At 38.0% G+C, this 27,808-nt stretch overlaps 1 protein-coding gene across 2 annotated transcripts in view; it reads right to left on the bottom strand.

Annotated features, from left to right (window-relative positions):
- Positions 1-5,038: 5,038 nt before the first annotated feature.
- LOC125669184 (sacsin-like) overlaps positions 5,039-27,808 on the bottom strand; it is a 40,693-nt gene continuing 17,923 nt past the window's right edge. For both annotated transcript variants that reach the window (XM_056163934.1, XM_056163933.1), the window contains exons 9-11: positions 26,238-27,581; positions 13,633-24,524; positions 5,039-6,202 (exon numbers count right to left, since the gene is read on the bottom strand). In XM_056163934.1, the coding sequence (XP_056019909.1) occupies positions 5,912-6,202; positions 13,633-24,524; positions 26,238-27,581 (12,527 nt within the window). In that variant the 3' untranslated portion in view covers positions 5,039-5,911. The remainder of the gene's footprint in view (positions 6,203-13,632; positions 24,525-26,237; positions 27,582-27,808) is intronic.

Below are 27,808 nucleotides of genomic sequence, written 5' to 3'. Positions count from 1 at the left end.
ATGCTTACTCCTCCTAGGCACCTGACCCCCACCTCTGGTATATCCAGGGGTCCGTGTTTGCCCGAGTCTATTCTGTATTGCTTATATGAATTATGATATTAATCACTGTTTGTTATCTTCACTTTTCATACACCTGTTGCCTAATAAAGGAACACAATTCGTGCTCCTCGGAATTCCAACAGACTAATGGAAGACCTGATAGCGAAAGACATATTGAGAACCTCCAGCATTTTTTAAATATAAACTTCAGAATGCACGTCAACAGACAATTGGGTCCATATCATATTCGTACAAAACTTTACTCTATTCCATTGAGGGTTTTACACACGTTATTTGAAGAAGCTATGGCTAGTCTATACTTGGATTTTTCAACACCTGAATATAGACTGAACTCTATGATTATGGATGTTGCCTACCACAGGCTCTATAAACCAGCACGGACCATGAATGATATTCCTTCCAAATCATGCCGTCAGTTCCTTAAGCTCAAATTTACAAACAAAGGAATAGATGCCGTCAACATAAGCAACATTCTTCGTCATAAAAGGGTTCAGTCGTGTATTCCAACTTATTTCAAGTTCAATTCTACATCCTGTATTTCCTACAGCTATACTTCTACTATTGCATCCAAACTTTTTAATTATAAACAAACTTTGCAGTGCATAGATATAGACCATCTTATACGTAATCCACCAACATGTTCTTCATCTTCTTTCAACTATAGTCCAGCTGGACATGTCATTACTGGTGATGTTGATATACATGTAGTTGAAAATGAGGACCTCAAATCACCTATCTTAAAGGTCCTAAATACAGAGAACCTCGGTCTTTTAATTGGCGACAGAACTTCATCTCTATTATGAGTTCTATCGAATATATGCCAGACGATGGGCTAATATGAAAAAGAACTTGATACATTGTCAGAATGGGTTAAAAGCATAAGAGGGATATTAAAATCCCGCATTAGACACATGAAAACAAAAGTACGTACCATCTATCCTTCTGTGTTTAGTAAACCAGAAGTGATAAAAGAATTAGATAGGTTACACGAGGAATATGTTTTGGTTCCAGCTGACAAAGCTAGTAACAACATTGTCTTTGTTTGTAAGGCTCATTATTACAACTGTATTTTAAACGAACTTGGCATTAATTCCACTTTTGGTAATCATACTTATATTCCAACTGCCCTTTCAAAAGACGAAATTCTTCAAAACATTGCTTCAGTTTTAGACACATTTAATATTCCAGTCAATGGGTCGAATGAATATGAGTTACTGTACCTATACTGGATTCCTAAACTACATAAAAACCCTTACAAAGATACATTGCTGGATCCAGTAAGTGCTCTACCAAGCCCCTATCTTTGCTCCTCACGAAAATATTAACAGCTGTGAAGGAGAACTTCAAACTTACTGTGCGACTACATATGCCAGAAGTGGTGTTAATCAAATGTGGGTTCTAAAAAATTCTAAAGAACTTTTAGTAAACCTGAAATCACAGAATTTTTCCCAAATCAATAGCATTAAAACCTATGACTTTTGAACACTATACACGACCATTTCTCACGATAAATTAAAGACTAAACTTTCTGACATCATAGACAGTTGCTTCTTCAACAAAAACGGAAAACGGAAATATTCATATCTAGTGATCAGTCATTCAAAAAACTTACTTTGTTAAACACCACTCTGATTCCACGCACAAGTACTCCGAAGTTGAAATAAAAAATATGCTAGAGTTCCTCATTGACAATATCTTCGTGGTCTTTGGTGATCAGGTCTTCCAACAGTCTGTTGGAATTCCCATGGGCACGAATTGTGCTCCTTTGTTAGCTTACCTGCTTTTATATTCATATGAAGCATAATTTATTCAAAAACTTCTACGTGAGAAGAAAAAATCTCTCGCTGTGACCTTCAATTCGACTTTTAGATATATCGATAACGTTTTGTCTATTAACAATGATAGCTTTCATTCATATGTCGATTTGATATATCCCTGTGAGCTCGAAATAAAGGACAAAGTCGTCCACTTTTGCTTCATACTTAGATATTGTATTGAAAGTAGACATTAACGGCAAACTGACAACTCAACTGTATGACAAACGGAATGATTTCAGCTTCTCCATCGTCAACTTCCCACATTTATGTAGCAATATTCCATTATCACCTGCATATGGTGTTTATATATCTCAACTGATTCGATATGCAAGAGCTTGTTCTAGGTATAGTCAGTTTTTAAATCGAGGTAAGCTACTGACAAACAAGTTGATGGTACAGGGATTTCAACAGTCTCGATTGAAGTCAGCATTTCGCAAATTCTATGGTCGTTATAACGATCTAGTTCGTCAATACAACCTCGCATTGGGTCAAATGCTGTCTGACGTGTTTCATACCGATTGTTAAGCCGTTCTTGTCATACCGATTTTGACTGTGGATAACTTCGTTTACCTGATCAGGATATGGGGCTCACGGCGAGTGTGACCGGTCAACAGGGGATGCTTACTCCTCCTAAGCACCTGATACCACCTCTGGTGTGTCCAGGGGTCCGTGTTTGCCCAACTATCTATTTTGTATTGCTTGTAGGAGTTATGAGATTGATCACTGTTCGTTATCTTCACCTTGCATGTACGATCTTAGCAAAATATTTTTTGGATGACTGATCACAAAATATGCGGGTTTTTCCCCTGCAAAATGCGTTATCTTTTATTGATCGTGGGGAATGCTGATTTGAAGTGTCGAAAGTTTTGCTGCCGTTGATTTTGGAGAAGTTTTGTAATTTCAAATTTACTAAACGTTCTGCAGATTTTTGAGAATCCACATTTTATTTGCACCACTTCTCCTGTATGTTACATAACAATACATCAGGGTTATTTAATTGCTGTGATAAAATTTAGAAATTCATTTCAAAATTCAGGATTATGTCCCCCATGCATAGCTCTGATCCTTGTACGAATTTAACTCGTCTTTGGCAGTTTTCCCTTTTAGCTCTTACAAGTTTATCGTTTCGGATTTCCAAAATTTCAGCTTGAGCATCACTGAAGAGACATTATTTGTCGAAATGCGCATCTAGTGCATCAAAATTGGTACCGTATCAGTTTTACATTCTAGTATCAGTTCTAAATCAGAGGTTTCTCCTTTCACAGCAGTTCTTGAGAAGTAAGAACGTGGGCTTGGTGGAAAATGCAGTAAAGATACAGCAGCTCAATTTCACTCCTTCAATTGCCTGGGATATTACATGTATTGATATTTTAAAAAAATTCGTTATTTTAAAGGAAACTTGGGATTGATTGATAAAATATTGTTTAACGTCCCTCTTGTGAAGGGCTGCAAAATGTAGGCCTATGTTCGGCGCTTATGGTCATTGAGCAGGGAGGGATCTTTTACGTGCTACAACTGCTGTGACACGGGACCTTGGTTTCGGCGGTCTCATCATTTAGTCCCCTCTTACAATAAGCAGGGGGTACTGAGGACCTAGTCTAACCCGGTTCCCCATGGGGATGAAAGGGAAACTTGGGAGTAAAGTAGATTGCCAAATTTGGAATTAAAGCCAAGTTCGTTTAAAATACTGTTGTAATGTTGAGCCTTACAAAGACAAGCTATGTCAGCCAGAATCCTCATGTAACCCTACTGTGATAACTTCTGGATGACTAAATACAGAAGAGTAGGTGGTATACTTTTTTGTTTTATCATATGTAATTCAACATTCTTCCTATACTTAATATTCATTCTGACAGAATCAAGATCTTTTCATATGAAGCTAATCGTCTGGCAGTATATTCGACAGAGTTCTATCGCCAGTTAGAGGCCAGTTGCACAAAAGTTAGTCAAGTTTAACAGGCAGTAACTTCAAGCTAACGCTATATAAATATTCAATTTAATGGCAAGTTAACGGTCAGTTAACGTTAACTAACATTTGTGCAACTGGGTCCGGGGTTCTGAATTTCCGACCTTTTAGATAAGCAATATCAGGTCCTCATTTTCAACATGTATAACAATGTCTGACTGCTTGGACTATAACTGATGAACTTGAAGGATTCATTGCATCTTGTTTAACGTCTCGAGAACTTTTCACCGATATGAAGACGTCTTAAAGAAGGATTTGTTATAGGACGGTCTATATCTAGACGTTCAGTTGTACAATAAGTTTGTAATGAAAGAGTTTGGTGTAATAGTACTAATATATTTAGACAGGAAATACTGGGTGTAGGAGTGAACATCTGATTAATGTGACACTGATATTTAGTGTAGTAGTGAACATCTGATTAATGTGACACTGATATTTAGCAATACTTTTGGGAGGTAGAAATGGGATGATTGTCCGCCTCCTTTCACCCTGTCCACTGGGTCACTCAACCCTTCCTCCTCTTTCGAAAATGGACAAGATCCTCTCTTGAAGCCTTCGTTTTTGGTTTTCTTAATGTCGATCAGGATACCAACTGCATGGCAAATTATTCCTGGGAAGGTGCAGCCAAGTATGACGTCAATTCGTAATTAAACTGAAAATCCCAAAGCATTAACGATTGATTGTTGATTGTTTTCCACCACACTCACCAATTTTTCAGTTATCTTGTGGCGCCCAGTTTTTAATGGTGGAAGAGAAACCAGATACGATGTACCTGGGAAGAGACCACCGACCTCCCGGAAGTAAATTGGGAAACTTACTCACTTACCGGCGCGAGCGGAATTCGAACCCGTGCTGACCAGAGGTGAGAGGCCGTGTAATTTTGAGCGCGATGCTCCACATCTCCCCACCCCCTCGTAAACTTTAACAGTCCAGTGGTAGATATAGAGGGAGACTACATCTCCCCACCCCCTGGTTAACTTTTAACAGTCCAATGTAGATACAGAAGGCTATATCTCTCCACCCCCTGATGGATGTTTCCATACCAAGTTACACGAAATGTTCTCTTCATGCATTTCAAGAATATTCCTGCATGTTTCTACTCAACACCTAAAACCTCTGATGTGGAAAAAAACCTCACCCAAGCCAAAAGTTCAGGTGAGCTAAAACTCAAAACGCAAAAAAATAAAGCAGATAGTAACAAACTCTACATGTATACCAGAATAATACTATATGTGTAAAAGTAAACAGATCCCTAAACACAGTTCAAATGTATATCAAAGTACATAATAACACCTGCATCAATAGATGAAAAGTATAAGTACACTAAACCTCATTATACCTACAGATGTTAGAAGGATGTACAAACAATGTTATATGCTACATTTAGAATATAGGTGCACACATCACATCACTTCCTGTGTTAATTTGAATCAAATTATGCAAAACATTAGAACTTACTGTTTTACAATTGGTTATCAAAAATCGCCCCAAAAATACGGATTATATTAGTCAAGATGTGTTTAATGAGTTTTGATACCAAGAGAATTTAAGTTAAGAGAAACTTTTTCCTCTAAAACAAGCACATATGTTACATTTATAATGGTTGTGTTATTTTTCAGCAGAAAGAAAAAAATGTTCGACATGGGCTTATTGCCAATAAATATCTTAGGTTAGTGCATCAAGCCTTAATCACATTATATCAAAAGACCCAAGACATGGATTCAATAACGTTATATAATGGTACTGTTCCCTCACAGTCTATTGACATGGATTCAATAACGTTATATAATAGTACTGTTCCCTCACAGTCTATTGACATGGATTCAGTAACGTTATATAATAGTACTGTTCCCTCACAGTCTATTGACATGAATTCAATAATGCTATATAATAGTACTGTCCCCTCCCCCCAATCTATTTCAGTTGTTGGTATCTATTGCAATAAAAGTTAAAATAACAATAGTGTTTATAGTACAAAAAATTAGGTTTTCCCATTGGTTGTGAACACTATGACCATAGGTCCACCAGCCATGTCCGACAAGTATAATGACACTTATAATTAAAAAGGTCAAAATCCCAAACAGTTTTCACATTCCTCAATCACTTTCGCTGCAATTTCTACAGCTGCCTCCGCCTGCTGACGGGTAAACTGGTCCCCGGGTATCTGTCCACCGGTGGGGTATCTCATTGTTGTGTGAAGATTAGTAACGCTGTTAGAAAACTGTTTCACCAAGGCCTGAACGGATCCTGAAGAGGATGAAGCCGATGACAAGGACGACAAATCATGGGTGGTCTGGTGTCTGGAGGCAATATTGGCATCCTCATCATACAACATAGCCTTAAGTGCTTTTTCACATGACTGAAATGAAAAAAAATATGTCATTGAACCTAAACATCATTGGATCCTCTGCCAATGCTATTTTCTATAAACTACATCAATATAATTTTGACAAATGGCCACAGATTCAGTAACAAAACTATCTTTTATGGTCATCAAAATGTGTCAAGAATCAAGAATTTCGCACAGTAAAACTGATGTCTTCCTTTCCATTTTCCATAGTTTATGTGGGATCATCTTTACAGTGGAAAATTAAGACTTGTGGTACATAACATTTGCCTGTATCTATCTGTGCTTCAAGCAAGGAACAGTGTTGTGAACTTTGATAATAAATCAAACTCACCAACATACCAAATATCAAAGGTCTATTTCAAAAAGCAAAAAAAGGTATGATACAATTAATCATACTTCAATAAATAATCCAAAAGCAAGCAAGAAATTATTACAAATTATGGATGACTTGAAATTTCTAAATTATTTTAGAATTTTGAATCCTGATAGACAGGTTTATACATGGCATAAAAAGACACCCTTAATACAGGGTCATCTAGATTACATTTTAATCTCTGAAAGTTTGTCCAATTCTGTGGAAACATACTTAATTAAACCTGGTTATAGATCAGATCACTTCATAGTTGTTGTAGAATGAAGATTTAACTCTTTTAAAAGGGGATGTGGACTTTGGAAATTTGATTATAGTCTTCTTTCAGATAAAGAATATGTACAGAAAGTCAAAGAAACTATTCATAAAGTCTGTAGACAATATATTAAAAGTGACATGGATAACACAAGATCTATTGATGATAATATACTATTGGAGGTTTTACTTGTGGAAATAAGGGGTGTTACTGTTTCATACTCTTCCTATAAGAAACAAGAGGTACTGTGAGCAATGCTCACTAAGAATACCCCCCACTTACCCCAATCTCCCAAAGGGTGTAGGTAATAGGTAAAACTTCAGTATTATGATCCAAAAGGTATCTAGGAACACAGCATCTCCATGCGATGAAAAAAGCCATTAAAGAATTTAAATGGAAACCATATTGCTACTTCGATGTCCAGTGTGCATAACCTTTGACCTTTTGACCCCAAAATTGATAGGGAACATCTTCATCCCATGGGTAGTCCATATGTATGATATGGTGACTGTAGGTGGAAAGGATAACACTTTAGAGCCCGGAAACCATATTGCTACTTCAATGTCCAGTGCGTTTGACCTTTGACCTTTTGACCCCAAAATTGATAGGGAACATCTTCATCCTATGGGTAGTCCATATGTATGATATGGTGACTGTAGGTGGAAAGGATAACGCTTTAGAGCCTGGAAACCATATTGCTACTTCGATGTCGAGTGCGCTTGACCTTTGACCTTTTGACCCCAAAATCGATAGGGAACATTTTCATCCCATGGGTAGTCCATATGTATGATATGGTGACTGTAGGTGGAAAGGATAACGCTTTAGAGCCTGGAAACCATATTACTACTTCGATGTCCAGTGCACTTGATCGTTGACCTTTTGACCCCAAAATCGATAGGGAACATCTTCATCCCATGGGTAGTCCATATGTACGATATGATGACTGTAGGTGGAAAGGATAACGCTTTAGAGCCCGGAAACCATATTACTACTTTGATGTTTAGTGCGCTTGACCTTTGACCTTTTCACCCCAAAATCGATATGGAACATCTTCATCCCATGGGTAGTCCATATATATGATATGGTGATGGTAGGTGGAAAGGATAATGCTTTAGAGTCCGGAAACCATTGCGTCTACAGACGGACGGACGGACAACCCGATTCCAGTATACCCCCCCCCCCCCCACACACACACAACTTGTTGTGGGGGGGTATAAAAACAATGGAGAAAACAAGAAATGTCTCTACTTGAAGAAAAAAAAGGTAACTTAGAAACTGAAGAAAAAATAGACTTGCATCTTATTGAAGAAAAGAGGCTAAGTTTAGAAAACTTGAGAAAAGAAAAAATGGATGGCCATATCACGAGATCTAAAGCTAGATGGATAGAGGAAGGGTAAAACCCACAGGGTATTTCTGCAATCTGGAAAAATGCAATTATTTGAATAAAACTATTAAACAAGAGTACCGCAAACGGTACATAATATGCCCGTGAAATGCTTACATAGGGTGTGTTTCTTGTGCTATAATTTGTATAACTTTGCTTCAGGTAGTATCAGCCATCATGAGGCTGTGACAAACTTTCATATGAACAAAGGGTCTTAGCTTAAAAATCGAGATTTCCTCAAAATGGACAAGTTCAACAACCTGTAATTTCTGGAAAAAAATGGAAGAAAATCAAAATCCTTCCCCAGATGCACATTTTCAATACCCATACAAACACTCCACAAAATAAGATGATCCTCCCTTGAAAACTGTGGGAGGAGTTGGGCGGACAAATTATGTACCCTTCGTAGAATATTAATTTCCAAATAGACCAAGTTCAACAACCTGTAATTTTCTAAAAAATTGTAGAAAATCAACACCCATCCCACATGCACATCTTCAGTACCTATACAAACACTCCACAAAATAAGAAGGTCCTCACTTGAAAACTGTGGGAGGAGTTGGGCAGACAAATTATGTACCCTCCATAGAATATTAATTTCCAAATAGACTAAGTTTAACAACCTGTAATTTTCTCAAAAATTGTAGAAAATCAAAATCCATCCCACGTGCACATCTTCAATACCCATACAAACACTCCACAAAATAAGAAGGCTCTGACTTGAAAACTGTGGCAGGATTAGGGCGGATAAATTATGTACACTCCATATAATAATTATTTCCAAATAAAGGGGCAAAACTCCTGGAAAAAAGGTCGAAATGGATCAAAATTGCAGTATGATCTAGAATGACCCACAAAGAAGCTACACAGCAAGTTTCAGCATGATATGTGAAAGGGAAATGAAATTATAAAGAGAAAACCCCGAACGGACGAACGTACGGACATCGCTGTACCATAATACGACCCGTCTAAAGACGGGAGTATAAAAATTGGAAGTTAAAGGAAATGGTATGATCTATGACCAAGCAGATAAACTTAATGAAGTTGAATGTTTTCACCAAACTCTATATACAAATAAAGATTCAGAAGTTTTAGATTTAGATCTTAACAAAATTATTCAAACTTGTGTTCCAAAGTTGGACAAAAATATTTCAGTCTTTGGAGAGAACAATATCTGAAATATAAGTGTTTGAAGTATTAAAAAATATAAAAAACTCCAGGTAGTGATGGACATAGTGTTGAATTTTTCAATTTGTTTTTGGATAGATCTGAAAGAACTCATATCAATATCTGTTAACTGTATTTTCTCCAAAAAGAGATTCCCATCTCTCAGCAATTGGGGATTATTTCATGATTGCCTAAAGGTGATAAACCTAGACAATTTAAAAAACAAGAGGCCCATGGGCCACATCGCTCACCTGAGTCACCTTGGTCCATATCAGAAGATTTTCCATATCTATTTGCATGTAAAACCGTAGTCCCTATTATGGCCCCAAACCTACCCCTGGAGGCCATGGTTTTTGCAAACTTGAATCTACACTATGTCAGAAAGCTTTCATGTAAATGTAAACTTCTTTGGCCCAATGGTTCTTGAGAAGAAGATTTTTAAAGATTTTCCCTATATATTTGTATGTAAAACTTTGATCCCCTATTGTGGCACCGAGCATCCTACCCCAGGGGGTCATGATTTTAACAAACCTGAATCTGCACTATATCAGAAAGCTTTCATATAAATCTCAGCTTTTCTGGCTCAGTGGTTCTTGAGAAGAAGATTTTTAAAGATTTTCCCTATATATTTGTATGTAAAACTTTGATCCCCTATTGTGGCCCCATCCGACCCCCGGGGGCCATGATTTTAACAATTTAGAATCTGCATTATATAAGGAAACTTTCATATAAATCTCAGCTTTTCTGGCTCAGTGGTTCTTGAGAAGAAGATTTTTTAAAGATTTTCCCTATATATTTGTATGTAAAACTTTGATCCCCTATTGTGGCCCCATCCGATCCCTGGGGGCCATGATTTTAACAAACTTGAATCTGCACAATATCAACAACAAAAAAACAACAAAAAAACCAAAAAAATCTTTGACCCCCTATTGTGGCCCCATCCGACCCTCGGGGGCCATGATACTAACAATTTAGAATCTGCACTATATCAGGAAGCTTTCATATAAATCTCAGCTTTTCTGGCTCAGTGGTTCTTGAGAAGAAGATTTTAAAAGATTTTACCTATATATTTGTATGTAAAACTTTGATCGCCCCTTGTGGCCCCATCCGATCCCCGGGGACCATGATTTTAACAAACTTGAATTCGCACTATATCAACAAAACAAGAGGCCCATGGGCCAAATCGCTCACCTGAGTCACCTTGGTCCATATCTGAAAACTTTCCATATCTATTTGCATGTAAAACCTTAGTCCCTATTATGGCCCCGGGCAACTACCCCTGGAGGCCAAGATTTTTGCAAACTTGAATCTTCACTATGTCAGAAAACTTTCATGTAAATGTCAACTTCTTTGGCCCAATGGTTCTTGAGAAGAAGATTTATAAAGCTTTTTCCTATATTTGTATGTAATACTTCGACCCCCACCCCCCACTTATGGCCCAGGGCATCCTACCTCCGGGGGCCATGAATTGAACAAACTTGAATCTGCACTATGTCAGAAAGTTTTCATGTAAAAATCAGCTTTTCTGGCTCAGTGGTTCTTGAGAAGAAGATTTTTAAAGATTTTTCCTATATATTTCTATGTAAAGTTTTCATCCCCTATTGTGGCCCCATCCAACCCCGGGGCCCATGATTTGAACAAACTTGAATCTGCATTATGTCAAGAAGCTTTCATGTCAATCTAAGCTTTTCTGGCTTATTGGTTCTTGAGAAGATTTTCAAAGTTTTCCCCTATATATTTGTATGTAAAACTTTGATCCCCCCCTTGTGGCCCCATCCTACCCCCGGGGGCCACGAGTTCAACAAACTTGAATCTACAATATATTAGGAAGCTTTCAGGTAAATTTCAGCTCTTCTGGTCCAGTGCTTCTTGAGAAGAAGATTTTCAAATGACCCCACCCTATTTTTGTGATTATCTCCCCTTTGAAAGGGACATGGCCCTTCATTTGAACAAACTTGAAAGCCCTTCACTGAGCTTTTGGCCATGTTTGGTTGAAATTGGCCCAGTGGTTCTAAAGAAGAAGTCGAAAATGTGAAAAGTTTACAGACAGACGAACAGACAGACAGACGGACAAAATGTGATCGGAAAAACTCACTTGAACCTTCGGTTTAGGTGAGCTAAAAACAAAACAAACTTTGACCCCCTATTGTGGCTCCATCCGACTCCCGGGGGCCAAGATTTTAACAATTTAGAATCTGCACTATATCAGGAAGCTTCCACATAAATCTCAGCTTTTCTGCCTCAGTGGTTCTTGAGAAGAAGATTTTTAAAGATTTTTCCTATATATTTGTATGTAAAACTTTCATCCCCCCTTGTGGCCCCATCCGATCCCCGGGGGCCATGATTTTAACAAATTTGAATCTGCACTATATTAAAAAACAAGAGGCCCATGGGCCACATCGCTCACCTGAGTCACCTTGGTCCATATCTGAAGATTTTCCATATCTATTTGCATGTAAAACCGTAGTCCCTATTATGGCCCCAAACCTACTCCTGGAGGCCATGGTTTTTGCAAACTTGAATCTACACTATGTCAGAAAGCTTTCATGTAAATGTGAACTTCTTTGGCCCAATGGTTCTTGAGAAGAAGATTTTTAAAGATTTTCCCTATATATTTGTATGTAAAACTTTGATCCCCTATTGTGGCCCCATCCGACCCCCGGGGGCCATGATTTTAACAATTTAGAATCTGCATTATATAAGGAAGCTTTCATATAAATCTCAGCTTTTCTGGCTCAGTGGTTCTTGAGAAGAAGATTTTTTAAAGATTTTCCCTATATATTTGTATGTAAAACTTTGATCCCCTATTGTGGCACCATCCGATCCCCGGGGGCCATGATTTTAACAATTTAGAATCTGCATTATATAGGGAAGCTTTCATATAAATCTCAGCTTTTCTGGCTCAGTGGTTCTTAAGAAGAAGATTTTTTAATGACCCTACCCTATTTTCACCTTTTCTTGATTATCTCCCCTTGGAAGGTGGCCTGGCCCTTTATTTTAACAATTTAGAATTCCCTTTACCTAAGGATGTTTTGTGCCAACTTTGGTTGAAATTGGCCCAGTGGTTGTTGAGAAGAAGTTGAAAATGTGAAAAGTTTACAGACGGAGAGACGGATGGACAGACAGACGCCGGAATACAGGTGATCAGAAAAGCTCACTTGAGCTTTCAGCTCAGGTGAGCTAAAAAAAAATGCCCAAAACCCCCCAAAAAACAACCCAACTTTGACCCCCTATTGTGGCCCCATCCGACCCCCGGGGGCCATGATTTTAACAATTTAGAATCTGCACTATATCAGGAAGCTTTCATATAAATCTCAGCTTTTCTGGCTCAGTGGTTCTTGAGAAGAAGATTTTTAATGATTTTTCCTATATATTTGTATGTAAAACTTTGATCCCCTATTGTGGCCCCATCCAACCACCGGCGCCCATGATTTTAACAAACTTGAATCTGCATTATGTCAGGAAGCTTTCATATAAATCTCAGGTTTTCTGGCCCAGTGGTTCTTGAGAAGAAGATTTTTTAATGACCCTACTCTATTTTTACCTTTTCTTGATTATCTCCCCTTGGAAGGTATCCTGGCCCTTTATTTTAACAATTTAGAATTCCCTTTACCTAAGGATGTTTTGTGCCAACTTTGGTTGAAATTGGCCCAGTGGTTTTTGAGAAGTCAAAAATATTAAAAGTTTACAGACGGACGGACGCCGGAATACAGGTGATCAGAATAACTCACTTGAGCTTTTAGCTCAGGTGAGCTAAAATACTACTTGACTTAAAGCATAGAATAGTGATGAAACGATTTTTCAACACTAGCATAGAAACCCCTTTCAGTAGTCAAGAAAGCTGAATACCATATCTTAAATTCTTTCTCAACATCAATTCAACTGAGAATTAATTGATTGTATATTGTTTAATGTCCCACTCCAGAATTTTTCACTTATATGGTAACGTCATTATTGCCGTTGAAGGGCTGAAAATTTTAGACCCAAGTTCGGCCTCTGATGGCCTTTTTATGGGAGGGATCGTTATTATGCCACACCCACAGTGACATTGGGCCTCGATTTTTGCGGTCTCATCCAAATGATCGCCCCATTTAGCCGCCTCTTATGACAAGCAAGGGGTACTAGGGACATATTCTAACCCGGATCCCCAAAGGACAGTTCAACTGAGGAAAAGGGAAATTTGTTGAGTGAAGTAGATCTCATCTAGCTATAATTAAATCCATCTTGCACTAAATCAAAACAAACTAATATAGTAAAGCTACCTGATGAGATTTGTAGCATATCCAGTTCCATGTTTTCACTGCATCCCCACCGTTTAGTGACGCTATACAGGCCTGCAGTTGTTGACGTGCTGCAATACAGTCATACTTAGACTGCCTCAACCACTGCAGAGCAACAGCTGGTTGTGGATTTGGTGGTCTATAATCACTACCTCCAGAGCATCTGTAATCATACTTTCTTCTATTCCGCTGTCGCTGGCGGCTGCATTTGTTAACTGTTTCTTGGAAAGTGTACCACTCATTTGATGATGTACCATAGTGATAAGAAGATTGATGTCCAGTACTGTATCCTGATGAGTAATTTTCTATTCCAATCTCTCCTCGTTCCAATTTTCCAATTATATCCAGGATAAACTGAGTTACATCCTTTGCCACATTAGGATTTTCTGGATTTTTATCTGGATGCCATTGCAAAAGTAGTCGTTTGATGACTTTCCTTCTGTCCGACCTTGGTAATTTCCATGCAGCGATTAACATTCTTCTGATATCTGCAAAAATTCTTTCTTTGTCCGTACCCTGACTTCGAATCCGCTGAGTGCTAAAAGGTACCAGGTCTGCTGACTGTTCTTCAATCTTGCGAATAATTCTATATAGTTTAATTGAACGTACTGATATATCCTGGCTGCCATCAAACACTGTATACATAGGGAACTCCTCTGATGAGTCATCTTTCTTCACTACACGCACATAAATAAACTCAGAGTCCAACACCCTTATATTGTCATCACTGTTGTGGTCTGCTACTGGATCAAGTCTTTCATATGCCACAATCTCTTCTTCCATAAAGTCACAAATTTCATTGTCAAGCAAATGATGCTGGTCCAAGGGTATGTGTGAGCCTAGTTGTGGTGACCAAGTTTCTGAAAGTAACTGGATTTCATGTTTTGCAAGAATATTTGAAATGTCAATATCAGAGTCGGTTTGAAGAAGTCCCTGAACCAAATCATCCTCCTCTCTTGACAGGAACCACTCGGTGCATAGACACACAACTTGACACAACTTATTTTTCCATACCTTGAAACACTTTTCAAATGAAGTCAGAGATGGATCATTTCTCAAATAAATCATCATTTTTCCTTTAGATTTTGAATAGTATATAAACTTGTCTTCAATGGTTGAATCAACCCGAGCTCCATTGTAATTCAAAACTGTTTGAAGTGTAGAAACTCTTTTGAACCTTGCAGTTTGAAAAGCATGTTTAATTCTCGACTTCTGTGTCTCTTTGATGCTTGAAGACTTCTTCTTCTGAATGTAACCAAGAATTCCATTCAAAAACGTCTCTGACTGGAACAATCTTCTAAGGTTATACAACATTTCATTATCCTCACATTCAGGCCCTATAAGGGACTCCTCGTGAAAAAGCTGTGACATCAATTTTGGTCTGAATTGGTGATTTAGTTCCTTTAACAATTCTATGGTCTCTTTTGAGTCTGTCTTCACATAATCTAATGGAAATTCAGTTGGAATTCTTCTTTTAAAAGATACTCGATCACATAAAACAAGTTCAGTTGACAAGATCAGTTTGTTGCTTTCTGAAGGCAGATATAAATCAACTATCTGTGGAAGCTGAAGACCTGGCAGACTTTCAAACTGAAGAGATGTCACTAGCCCCTTTAAGGCTTTCCTGGCAACACCCAATTCATACGGAGTCATAGTATTTGAAGATGTTTTACTATGCATTGAGTGAAATAACCGCAAGTAGTGATAAAATCCTGGCTGATCCTGCACACCTATCTGTCTGAACATTTCGTAAAAACCGCCCCATTCTTCCGGTCCTTTGTAGAGACAACTGTCTATACACTTTCCCGTATCGAGATGTAGTACAACTTCATATGGATGAAGGAACTTGTCTGTAGCTTTATCATAAATGAAAGGTGTCTCTGTCAGTCCTCGTTTTAGCTCTTCAGTGACGAGTCTACTATTACATGAAGTAGACAATAATTCATCTAATTTACTATAAATTTGCTCCATCAACACCTTTGAAAATTCCACTGAGCATTGTCTCGTTCTCAATTCTCGACAAAGAGTGTGAATGTGATTTATTACATCACTGACATCCGGTACAGACTTAATCCCGAGGATATCTCTGTCCACATTCTTAATGGTTTTCTCTGGAACAATGTCGCACCGTGACCACATAATTTCCCAACCTCGGGACACCACTGATCCTTCTAAACAAACAAGTCCACAATGTTCATGTTGAGGAAGTATGCTTGTATATTCTGGTAATACTTGGAATGGAACCACACATTTAATTTTTCTGAACTTCCGCATAAAGTCAGGAAATCCCATATCTTTCATTTTCTTGTGTTGTAAAATGTAATCAACAAGGACTTGAGATTTCTCTGCAACATATTCGTCTACATTACTTGAGCTCTCAATCTGCTTACCAAACTTCAGCAACAGATCAAATGGTACCTCTGTCTTGATTCTGGAGAATTCCATGAAACACCTCCACTTGTTATCATGGAATTCTGAGGGCAATAAATCTTTTTTTGAACATAAAAGATTACAAACCCTTACATACGGTGAGTAAAAGTCACAAACTCTTTGAAGTTCTCCAGTTTCTTCATTTTCAATCCATGCTATACCCGACAACAAATTCTTCATCTCTTGTGAGCGACCACACAAATATAACTTTGCATCTCTAATGTATTGCATGTGAGTCGTGATGATGAAATTCTCCAAACAACCTGCCTGCTTCAAGAAAATATCAACATAAAAGTCTTCCAGTGTCATGAAATCGACATCAAAATCTTCCAGCAAGTCTTTCCTCTTGAGCATCTCAATTTCTAAGCGCTGACACACTGAATCAAGATTTTTCAATGGTATATCTTCATTATCTTTAAAGCAGATTATTTTCTTATTCTCTGGCAAATCTGTGACAAAGCCATCTAGAGTTTCAAAGAGGCATGTGTCTCGAAAAATTTGTAGAGTTCTTCGATCTTTGCTTTTCACAGAAGTGTGTAGTTTGGCCAGCAAAAATTGCAACACTTTAGCAGCAGTCATGGTGGATATGCTTTCACGATACATCTCTTTGTGATACTGAAACATCCTCAGTAAGTTATGTGGTGTCAATTCCGAGGCACACAAATCATTCAGAAGAACCTTACTATTGTAAGACTTCTGCTTCACTAATCTTGGAAATTGCATACTGGATAACATGTTTAATATTGTTTTATCATCCCATGCAGAGGCAGTACTGAAAACAGCATAAGCTAAGCACAAGGGATAGAGATAAGCTTGCCCTGACCTGGTTTCAACAGGAACAAGACACCAATCTGAAAGATTTTGGGTGCACTCCTCCGCTGCCATCTCTGTTCTGATTGTTAATGAAAGAAACTGCCAAACTTCCTGAATCCATTTCTCTTCTATGTCAGAGTTATCCCATTTCACAGGGTTGTTACTCCTGTAGATGATTGAAATATTCTGTTCCAATAACTCTGCAAACTGTTCAATTGTCAATTTTTTAACACATGAGCTAGTTTGAACTCTTTTTTCAAAAATTGGAACCAACTTTTTATGGAGAAAATACTCACTAGATTTCTTCAAAAGATGACAAAATTTGGACACTATTTTTGAACAGAATTTAGAAAAACATGTCAATTTCTCATTTTCCAATACACATAATGGAATTCCCTCGAGTTGTGTGATGTGTCCACCATTTTGAAAGCAGTAAGACAACAATGACGTCACCTTTGTCACATCAATCAACAGTGATTTTCCAATTTCCACATCTACAGATTCAATTCTGCACTTGTCGACATGCGTTGTGTTCCATGATCGTAAAAACTGCATCACACCCTCAACATCTACAGCTTTTGGAATAAACTCACCATTTAAAGATATTTGAATACTCTTCAATATTTCAGATGTTGAATCCACAAGTTTAAGACCTAGCATCTTAAGAAGTTTTGTGATTTCTGCAGCTCTTTGCTGGTTCTTCCTTTGAATTATTTCTATCTTAGAAGCATCAAGCGTCTCATTGGTCTTGGAGAATCTTTCTTTTTCCGACATCTGGCGATTCATTTCTAAGGTCATTTCTATTTCGTTAAAGTAAGCAGGGAATTCCTGCTCATTGCTTTTCAAAGGTACAAAAGCAACAACCGAATTTTCCTGGTCTTGGATCATGGCCACTTTAGAAAGAATGAAGTTCGTTTTCCTCATTGATATGATCGTTTCTTCTTCAAGCAATACTGGAAACAAGGCAATTTCATGATACAGAACTCTGTTGTAAATTGCTTCTACAACTGTTTTCCATATATCATCTTTTATCTGGTCAATGATTGGGAAATATTTGTTGTACTTTTCAATACTTTCTGCATGAATACACCCAGAATCTGTAAACAAGATCTGCTTGTGGAACTGCATGGAGGTTATGTAAACAAATGGCAAAACATCACTCAATATCAATTCATTCCATGAACCCTTTAAAGTGTGTTCTTCTTGGTCATCTCTCCAGACATGTGTTCGGCTCGAATTCAGAGCAAAGTGACCATTTATATGGACTGGGAGCCCAGTTGGTCCAGGTAATGGCAAAAAGCAAAATGCCCTGGATGTCTTAGAAGTTAAAGGTGAACTGATTTTAGAGTCAACAGAATCACTGTCTTGCTCCGCTAAATGAAAATCTACCTTGGAAGTTAACGGTGAACTGGTGCTAGCATCAACAAAATCATTGTCTTGCTCTGCAATAGGAAAATTTGTCTCTAGACAAGATGCAATGCCAGCTCTTGGTGAAAGGTTCACTCTCTCCGTCCTGTAACCACTCCTCAACAAATCTGGTACCGCCACTGCTGTCATTGTCCCGAATACTCTTGAAATCGCCCAGATTTCATGCCACTGCTGTTCATGAACTTCACCATTTAAAGCAATGCGATAATTACAACTAAATCCAGGACGCTCCCCAAGTACCAACTCTCCTTTCTTCAATGATAGCAACTCACGATCACACTCTAACTGAAACAATCTCATCTCATTTGATTCAGTATCTTCAAGAAATTCAGCAGTTACTTCACACCAAGTTGACATCTTTCCTTTTTCGTTAATTTCTGACAATTTTATGCTATGTACATTATTCAAGAACAACAGAGATTTGGACATTTCTCCTTGAAATTTCATTAAAATGTCTTCCATGATCTTTTCATTAATTTCTCCATTTTTTCTAATTTCTGATTTTTCTGCCATTTCTTTCGTTCGGAGAGGGAAACGGAACCAAGTTCCTGTAGAGGCTGGGAGATTTTCCTGGAGATACGTGTTGTAAGTACCTGTGTATTTCTCTTTGACGCAATCAAGATCATCAACTTTCATTCCTGGACTCTCTTGAGTTGCATCAGGTATGTATCTGCAATGTGGGTCAAACATAATCAAGGTTCCACCATTTGGAGTTTGCTCTCCTTTGGTCAAGAAAGATGGAACATCGGTGATGTGGTACACAGCATTAAACCCGATCCCAAACTGACCCGTTTGGTTTGGATCAGTAGATTTACTGCCCTCCCCTAAATTTGATATTCCTTCAATATCTTTCTCGGAGAAACACGAGTCATTAAATACAACAAGTGCCGGTCCCTGAATACCCTTCATGGATTCGTCAAAAAGTCCCTTTGTAGAGTGAGATTGTCGGTCATACACAAAATGTATTTCTGTTGCTTTTGCGTCATCAGCATTCTGGACTAGTTCATTCAGTATTGAAATATCACATGGGTAGTCCTCCAAAATGTTTTTAAGTCTTGTGACAAGTTTTTCTTTTTGTCCAAAGGGAACACCTGTTGAGAATCTTCGAATAAACTTTGCACTTTTGGATTGCACTTTGAATTTCTTGCATGTTTTGACTGTTAGATCTGCATGAGTGAAAACCAGTTTATCGGCATCTGTAATCTTTCCATTTCCATCCTCAAAACACATATCACTGGGCTTTCTCATTATACCACCTACGTCTGGTAGAAGCTGAGGAAAACCTTTCACATACTTGCTGCAAGACACCAAATTGTACAGTCTGACAACAGCATCCACATTCTCTACCATTTCCCCCTCTTTCATCTCAATGACCTTTAAAATTTCCAATATTAACTCTGGTTCTACATGCTGATGAACACCCACATTCAGCAGGAAGGATTCGTAACTGGACCACTTGGGATCAACTTTGTAAATGTAGGGTGGGACATCATCTGAACTGCATAGCGATGAGCGACAAGGTTGCACTAGCTTGTTGGATGTAGCTAACCAAATGCAAGATAAATCTTGAAACTGCTTCAAATCATCTTGTGGTGTTCTGTTTAAATACTTATATACTGCATCACATATCTTTTCCACATTGGTAGATTCTTCAATAGAAGTTATGACCCTATTTTGTAATTCTGAAATAGCTTGAAGCTGGCCAATAACAACATCATTCTTTACATCAGTCACGCTCTTCATGGGAAGTTTTGTCAGGAATATATCCCCTGATTCAATTACAATGGTTTCATCCAGAATTTTCTGAACACTTCCTATCAGGAACTTGCAATCCATCCTGAATAAGTCATTAGGAGCTGCAAAATGAAACTCACTGGGTGAAAACCACTTGCATGGCCAGTTCTTTGGTTTTACCATCACAGGAAGAAATGGAATCCCCTGCATTTCTTTCAACACTTCCGGGCTTAAACTGCAATGTGTCATATACCTCATTATAGCTCTAAATCTATTCTTTGCCAAGTCACAATCAATCTGAGCACAAACGTTTACACTTCGTAGTCTTTCAAGCAATAATGTATCAGGCAAATGATCTGTATTCATCCCAAGAGACATTAGAGATTCTTTGACATCTGGTGAAATGAATTCATCATCAGGAAATCTATTATCAGAGTCGCAGAACATGTCGCTAATGATTCTAGAGTATGGATTGATTAAATCTGACGGTCTTCGCAGTAACCCATCTGGCTTTGCTGGAATACATTCAATATCTTTCATTTTTTCTCGAACTTCAAAAAGATTTTCGTTTCTAAGGATGCGCTTCAGAAGATTTCTACGAACTTCTTTTCGGATCTCAGAATTCCAAAACTCATTTTGAAGATTTACAAGGAATACTCGGGTGTGAAAGCATTTCTCAAGACATATTTGTGCCTGTAAGCAATTTTCACAGTTAGCATTCTTAAACTCCTTTTGTATTGTATAATCCATATACATCACTTGCCTCTGGAAAGGATTAAACTGCTGCAGGCACTGGAAAGCAGTTTCACCAACCATGGAATCATTTTGCAAATCACTATCCAAAAAAACACATTCCCTGAGAGAAAACTTCTGAAATAAATTCCCATTGGAAAAAAATACTTTGGAATTATTTTGAGAAATGTTATCATAAAATGCACACACAAGTGGGTTGAAAGCATTTCCTTCAAGGGACACTGGCCATGCTGTGGAGTACAGATAATTTTCTAACTGAGCACATTCTTTGATATTCTCCAGCATATTTATGTAAGCCATGCTAAGTGCGTGTGACATCAGAGAATGATTCCAGTCTGCACGTTCTTCTGACACGTTGTCTGGAGATGGAGAGACAATTCTCTTTCTGCTATGTTCTACAGCAAAACATCCATTGAGATGCACTAATGTTTGACTTTTTTGTGGAAGGGGAAGAAAACAGAATACATGTCCAGTGTTGTAAAATCCATAGGGTACTTGTTCACTGTCATTGAGTGAAAAACAGAGAGGAATTGCTGTACTGGCTACAGGAAGACATCCTGGAATATTTAGCTGCAGATCTGAAACTGCCCAGGACACAATCCATTTGGAAGTTGATCCAGTCATCATATTGTCATAATCTTTTCCCAGTAGGCTTTTGATGACAGTGGTATTCACTTCTACTACTATGTCAAATTGTAACGTCTGAACCATATCTTCACCTATTCTTTGTTTGGCCTCTTCAAGAATGTTCATACATTGTTCTTGTCCAATTTTCCTTTCAACCGAGTACAACAGTTCACATTTTTCTGGATCATCACTTTGCAGATAGTGTAGCTCTATTCTTCCCACATTTTGGGTAAACAGTAATAGATTGCCGGCTGATTCCATGAATTTCTTTATAATAGACACTACCTCTCCCCGTTTGTACTCCGTTGTTGAGATGCCATTTGGGTCGTCTGCAGCCTGTTTAGCAGTGCGTAAAGGAAGTCTAAAGAGAGTACCATCATACTCTCCCCCACGACTCTCTGGTGAAAGATCACATTGGAAAATCTTATTGTAAGGCATGAACTGCTTTCGGAACTTATTCACCACCTTTGATATAGGAATGCGAAGACCTGGCTTTGATTTGTCCTTGATAGCCTTCCCTAGATGTATTGTTCGTGGGTCAAAGAAAACAAGGTATTTTCCACTGACAATACTGGGGACATCCGTCACATTGTAAACGGAACAGAATCCTAATCCAAATTTACCAATTTTTGTCTTTTCTGATTTTTTAGTTCCACCTCCAAGTTTTATGATATTCTGAAAGTCTTTGTCTTCAAATCTGGCATCATTGTAAAACCAGAGGGCAGGTCCTTGGCACTCTTCCATACCTTTATCGATCAAACCCGTTCTTGCTTGCTCATTTTTTCTCTCATCGTATAGTATTTTCATACAGCTTGCTCCAGCATCATCAGCATTTTGTAGCATTTCTTTATATACAGACAAGCCATCTGTGTAATCATCTAAAAGATTTCGTATCCTTGTTGTGAGTGGTTCCTCTTGTCCCCATTGCTCAAACTCCAAATCAACAATTCCACCACTTTCCATCACTCTACGTGTCAAGGAAGGAACACCAAGGCACTCTGCAATGAAGTTTCTAATCCTTTCATGAACAAATTGAAGTTCTTTGTCTTCCTCTCTTTCTGCATCCTCTTCTAATTCTGAGAATTCATCTGTTAGAGAATTATCATCTGTGTAAGTGCATTCAAGAGATTGCTTTAGAATAAGTTTCTTTGATTTTGTCTGAATAGGAAATAAAACACGAGAAAGTTCTTCTTGGGATAATTCATCTCGCATTTCTTTCAAAATCTCCAAAATGTTAACCATCATTGACAAATCTCTTTCAATCTCGGTGCTTTCTAATGACCTATTTTTAGTGTTGTGGTAAGCACTGATTTTTTCTTGAACCAGTATCAGATCTTCATATGTCAATCTGTCTTTGCAGCCAATAGAAATAAAAAAAATTCTCATTCCAGACTCCAACCATTTTTCACTCAACTGGTACATGTAAGGCTCTAACGATATTTGGTGAGTATTTGGCAGAAATTCAAGGTAGATATTTGAACTTCTTGTTAATGACGATTTGGTTGGAACAACATCTTCAAATTTCAAATCTTCTGTACATATGGGCTTTGAGGCCAAATACTCATACAACTCTTTCAGCATCAACTCATATTCAATTGTATTCTTTGAATGTTTATACCTCTCTGATAAATGTTTCAATTGTTGAATGACCAAATCTGAGGTTGGTTGATGTAGTAATTTGTCTAACAGGTTTTGAGTTTCATCACAGTCAGATATGAAAAACACAGATCCAACTAGTGAACTATGATCTTGAAAACAAGCTTCGGTGGGCTTGCATGGTCCTTTTTTCTCCTCTCCTCTCCATTTCATCTGCTTTGGATATTTGATTGGTCTCATTTTCATCACTGGGATCCAATGCAGTTGCCTTATTTTATTAATGAAATCTTCAAATTTTGAATCTTGCTGCAAATTCGTAGCAAAGTTTAAGCAAGCATTTGCCTTCTTCTTCAGTTTAGAGGAATCTAGTTTTGCACCTTTTGCTTCTATAAAAGTGATTGTTTCTAATAAATCCTTTGTGGTGACATCTGCAGTGGATTTTATCTTCAGTTTGTGTAGTTTCGAAGCAATGCTTTGCAATTTTCCAGTTTTATTTGGAAAACGAATATTTTCCTCTCCTAGGAAAAGCTCACACAATTCAGCATTCAGTGGATCAAAGAAATCCTTTGGAGGTTTCAATTCTTTATTTCCATTCTTAATGAAGGGAATAGCAGATGCAATCTCTAACTGCTCATTAGGGGTAGAGTCATTGAGTCTATCCATGAAATATTTCATAAACATGGCCACTTCCCTTGCTTGATAAACTTCTTTCCTACGTATTCTGCACAAAGTCTCCTCCATCAACCTCTCTTCTTCATATTCCTGGCAACCCAAACTCTCAACAAAAGACAGATGCTGATAATTTCCATCGATCAGAAGAGTGCAATACTTGACAGGAAATTTTTTCAAACCTTTGGGTGCTATTCCGTTAACACCATTAACTGCATAAAGGTCTTGGGTGGCTCCATGTGAATAGGATACTGGGAATAATTTCACTTTCCTTAGAAATTCGGTTAAGGAATTTGTCATATCACATGGGGCACAAGTTGCCATGAATTGAGCAAATTGTTTTCTCACTGCCTCTGGTAGAGAATTAATCTTGTCAATGCATCTCTCATCATTTCTTAAGGCTTTTTCCAACACTTTGCAAACATCTTTGACTGTTGGCTGTGCAATATACTTTGTAACTGTTGGATATTGGACAAATAAAACTTCTTCTAGTAATATCATACCACAAGTTTCCAAAATTGTTCTCACTGAATGTGGAAGTGGAGACAAATTCTGTGATTTTGTTAGCATATAATTTCCTTTCAAGACATGGAGTCTTTGAATAATTTCTTTTCCAGTTTCCTTCTCCAGTAGAATCGGAAGGTTTTCAACCTGTTGGATCAATTCTTCATTTTCTGACAAAAATGTCCATACTCGTTTAATCCACAATGACACCTTTTTTCTGTCTTGGCTATTGAGCATGGAGGCCGATTTGATTCCCTGAAGTTTGATCGATTCTTTGAGCAGATGTGAGAAATATTCAGGAGTCCACTCCTTCACCACATCTATAAAATACAACAAAATGCCCTTAGTAGTTTCTTGAACAACACACACCAAAACCTTGCATATACATAGGATTTGTAACATGTTGACGGTGCAATGAATCCATCTTTCAAACCTGGAGAATGGAATATGCTAAAGATGTTGTAATCTACCATTGCAAATTATATGGTCATACATGCAAGGCGCTTTTGTATGAAGAATGAGCTTTTTAAAACAAAATTGTTGCCGAGATGCACAGTAGGAAGAGGGGGTGGGGGATAGACATGTAGATTCCTATAGATCATCTAAACCTTGTTTGCAGAAGCTATTCCTATAAACTTTGTTCACCATACATTATGTATATTCAGTAGTAAAGGAAAGGATTCTTAGAAATGCCATGTCATTTTCAACTTTTGACCAAGAGATCCGGAACATCAGATTCCTTCAAATTTGGTAGATGTCTCCTTACTCAACAGTTTGTCTACTGAAAGATTTTAAACATTGTGTATATGTTAGGTTTTAGCCCTCCTCCTCAGTTCCCAATATACAAATGTACATGAATAATGAAATTCACAATTTTTCCTCCTCAAAACTGTGAAATTCATTGCCCTAAGGTAAGATATCTACACCCCATGGCAAAGCTATAAAACAGGTGAGAATTGTGTTCAGACCGTTTGAAAATATGCGCTTATACAATGAAAGGCGAAGATAACGAACAGTGATCAATCTCATAACTCCTACAAGCAATACAAAATAGATAGTTGGGCAAACATGGACCCCTGGGCACACCAGAGGTGTGAACAGGTGCCTATGAGGAGTAAGCATCCCCTGTCGACCGGTCACACCCGCCGTATGAAAATAAAATACGTTCAAATCAAAATCACGGTGTCTTATATTTTCATCGATCAATACCGCTTCGTTTCTTGGCAGTAACTGTTTTTTGTTTGTTTGTTTTACGTCCCATTCAAGAATCTTTCACTCATATCAAGCCAACTATATTTGAAGTGCCACAAATGTTGGCCTATTCATTGTGCTCAAGGCTGTGACCGTAAAAACCTAGGTCACAGCAACTGTTCGAACATCCCCCCTGCGATATCACCAATTCTGTTACGGGTTAGAATAGGTCCTTAGTATTTATTGCTTGTCGTAAAAGGCGACTAAATGGGGTGGTCCTTTAAATGAGACCGCAAAGACCGATGTCCCGTGTCACAGCAGGTGAGGTACGATAAAGATGCCTCCCTGCTCAAAGGCCGTAAGCGCCGAGTATAAGTCTAAATTTTGCAGCCCTTCATTCGCAATGGTGACGTCTCCATATGAATGAAAGATACTTGAGAGGAACGTTAAACAATATTCATTCAATCAATCAATTAATTCTACATCACCCAAGTCTAAATTTGTGGCACGTCTACTGCTTGTGACATATTGATGAGTGAAAAATTCTGTTCGAAGCATTTCTTATTCAGTCTGCGTGGCTAGATTTGTTGTCTAGTCCAAGTCAAACAGTTTTGTTTTAAATTGCTAGTTTCTAGATTGATTATGATATCTTTTATTTCATTTCCAAAATGATTTTAACTTGAAATCAATAATTTTGAGAACAGCAGTACTCGTACAAGCTTGTGAATGAGATTTAGATATTGCCACATTTGCCCCCCACCCCCCTTACAAGAAATTGATAATCTTAACCGATAACAACTAAGTTTAGTAACATATTGTAGTGTTTTTGTAAATCTACTTACTGTTTGGAATTTTCAGAAGCCTGGTTGACATGTCGTTTGGCAAATCTGACAAAAACTGTTTCTCCAGCTTTGGAAACAATGCAGCTGTCTTTTTATCGGAACACAAGTATAAGTGTCCTTTGGATACAAAAGACAGAAAGTGGGTCTTATCATCTGAGGGCAACAATTCCAGTTCTCTGAAATCCTTAGGATCAGCACATCTCAAAAAGTAGTCTAGCAGGATTATTTTGCTTTCTCTGGACTTCAGTTTATATTGTGGATCTCTGTGTAAAAGGTCAGCTACATACCTTGAACTGATTACTTTTGGATGAACTTCAAGAAGAAAGCTGTACATAGTCCAGGACTCCACTAAACTTTTCAAATTCTTGGGCAACACGACTATGTTTTCATCATAGTCTTTGAGCAGTTCTATTACTTGGTCTTCTATTTCTTTGGTTATTTCTCTTTCTTCTTTATCAAATACATCAAATACAGCATTTTCAAAACTAACCCATGTTTTCTTTACTCTTTCAGTCTGAAAGACTTCCATTTTGAGGACATGCTCAAAAACTGGTGGAAGGAGTTTCCTCCATAGTTTACAGTCAACGTTTTTAACCTCTGGCAAACAACGGTAGATAACTTCTGCGGGGCTACCTTCCCTTTTGAGATCCACAAACAGCTTCACATATGCCTGAGACATTACCTCCATGATCAACAGCTCATTCCATTTGATTTTATCATCTCTCTTTCCAACTTGCCCTGCTGTGGCTTGTAAGACATGATCCCTTGTTGGATCAAGGTTAAGGAACCCATTCACATGTATGGGTAAATTGGTCAAACTTTTGGACTGCAGAGGCAAAGGTAGAAAACAGAAAACGTGTGCATTGAACGATTCATCTAACTGCAATGGGTAAGCTACCCCTACAAACGGATCATTGTCGCCTTCCTCCAACAGCTTCCTAAGAGGTTGTGACATTTCAGTTGTGCCTTGAAAGAAGCTGACTATTTTGAACATTGCTGTCTTTTGGTGTCCCTCTTTCACATTGCTGGTAGTCAGCTGAGCATTGTAAGCGACGCTTAAGGAATGGTCTGGTTTAGTTTTTAAGCTCTTCAACTGATTCTTTATGAATGTTCTGGATTTGGAAAACTCTTGCTTGGATGCACCTACTTCTTCTATTGTAACTTCATACAGTATGCTGTCCTTGTTTTCCATGATGGTGATTGTGTTAATGTTCTGAAGAAACAGGAGAATGGTGTCAGCTTCTTTCCTGAAGGACTCCATTAGGCTCTTTATCTTGGAGGGTGGACAGACCTTGTCCAGAAGTGAAGATGGTTCTTGTCGCAAAGGAAACCAAAACAGAGTATCTGAAAGAAAAAACCACCCAGTCGTGTTTGCGAATCACTATGTATGCTCCCTGTGACAATAAAGATACAAGTAAAAGGTCTTGCCAAAAGGAATCTGTAGACAAAATACTTCTGGAGATATTGCATAGCTTAACTTTGCTTAAAAATAGCTCAAACTTCATGGTCAAGACCACATGATTAAAAACAAAGGTCTTGTCACAAGGAATGCATATATAAAATTTGACATT

Source organism: Ostrea edulis, chromosome 4 (assembly GCF_947568905.1).
Source record: "Ostrea edulis chromosome 4, xbOstEdul1.1, whole genome shotgun sequence".
Taxonomy (NCBI): domain Eukaryota; kingdom Metazoa; phylum Mollusca; class Bivalvia; order Ostreida; family Ostreidae; genus Ostrea; species Ostrea edulis.
Note: the sequence above shows the minus strand (reverse complement) of the source record. Positions and strands in the feature narration are given on the sequence as shown.